The 1,427-nt window shown below is 49.5% G+C and overlaps 1 protein-coding gene across 1 annotated transcript; it reads right to left on the bottom strand.

Moving 5' to 3' along the window:
* Positions 1-436: 436 nt before the first annotated feature.
* LOC136996094 (olfactory receptor 14A16-like) lies at positions 437-955 on the bottom strand (the record flags this gene model as incomplete). Its single annotated transcript, XM_067317088.1, has 1 exon — positions 437-955. A coding segment is annotated over exon 1 (519 nt), but the record flags the coding sequence as incomplete, so codon positions are not given.
* Positions 956-1,427: the final 472 nt, after the last annotated feature.

Raw genomic sequence — 1,427 nt, 5'->3', positions numbered from 1 at the left:
GACCAGCATGCGAGGTTGGGGAGATTGTCTCTCAAGGACATGTGCTGGGGACAGGGTGTGAGGGACAGCAGCTTTGGAGGAAGAGTCCAGCCTTCAGGCACTGCACTTGGAAGAACCTACTTTATTACAGAGATGCTGTGATGGAGCCAGCTCTGACCCAGTGTTAGGCACAACTTTATGTGGGCACCTGGTGAGACAGAGCAGCCTCAGTAAAAGTGGAAGGAATCCAAGCATTTGTGTAGCAACATGATAACAAATAATAATAACAACAGTAATAAAAGTAATAATAAAAATAAAGTGAAGAAACAACACTCAGTCCAGGTCTGGGACACAGCGGGAGTCATTTGTGGAGAGCAAAGGCAATGTTACCACTGCTGAAAAATGTCCAAGAAATCACTTTCCTCAGGGCATCTTTCAGCTCCTTGTTCCTCATGCTGTAGATGAGGGGGTTCAATGTTGGAGGCACCACCGAGTACAGAACAGCCACCACCAGATCCAGAGCTGGGGAGGAGAGGGAAGGGGGCTTCAGGTAGGCAAACATGCCAGTGCTGACAAACAGGGAGACCACGGCCAAGTGAGGGAGGCACATGGAAAAGGCTTTGTGTCGTCCCTGCTCAGAGGGGATCCTCAGCACAGCAGTGAAGATCTGCACATAGGACAGCACAATGAAAACAAAACATCCAAAGACTAAACAGACACTAACCACAAGAAGCCCAACTTCCCTGAGGTAGGAGTCTGAGCAGGAGAGCCTGAGGATCTGGGGAACTTCACAGAAGAACTGCTCCACAGCATTGCCTTGGCAGAGAGGCATTGAAAACGTGTTTCCAGTGTGTAGCACCGCACTGAGAAAACCACTGGCCCAGGCAGCTGCTGCCATTTTGACACAGGCTCTGCTGCCCAGGAGGGTCCCATAGTGCAGGGGTCTGCAGATGGCAATGTAGTGGTCATAGGCCATAACTGTGAGAAGAGAATATTCTCCTCCAAACAAGAAGAAAAAAAGGAAGACCTGTGCAGCACATCCTGAGTAGGAAATAGTCCTGGTGTTCCAGAGGGAATTGGCCATGGACTTAGGCACTGTGGTGGAGATGATGCCAAGGTCGAGGAAGGAGAGGTTGAGGAGGAAGAAGTACATGGGGGTGTTCAGGTGGTGGTCACAGGCTACGGCTGTGATGATGAGGCCGTTGCCCATGAGGGCAGCCAGGTAGATGCCCAGGAAGAGCGAGAAGTGCAAGAGCTGCAGCTCCCGCTTGTCTGCAAATGCCGGGAGGAGGAACTTGTTGAGTGAGCTGACGTTGGACATTTTACTATCTCTGGGCAAAGAAGAAAAGACATTGAGAAGTTAGGAGAGACTTTTCAAGCAAAAAAAAAAAAAAAAATCAAATATTGCAGTTCTCATGCAACCCCCCACATTGCCTCTCTCTTTATTG

The sequence above is a fragment of the Apteryx mantelli genome, unplaced genomic scaffold, assembly GCF_036417845.1.
Source record: "Apteryx mantelli isolate bAptMan1 unplaced genomic scaffold, bAptMan1.hap1 HAP1_SCAFFOLD_20, whole genome shotgun sequence".
Taxonomy (NCBI): Eukaryota; Metazoa; Chordata; class Aves; order Apterygiformes; family Apterygidae; genus Apteryx; species Apteryx mantelli.
The sequence above is the reverse complement of the archived record's forward strand: the minus strand, read 5'-3'. Positions and strand labels throughout refer to the sequence as shown.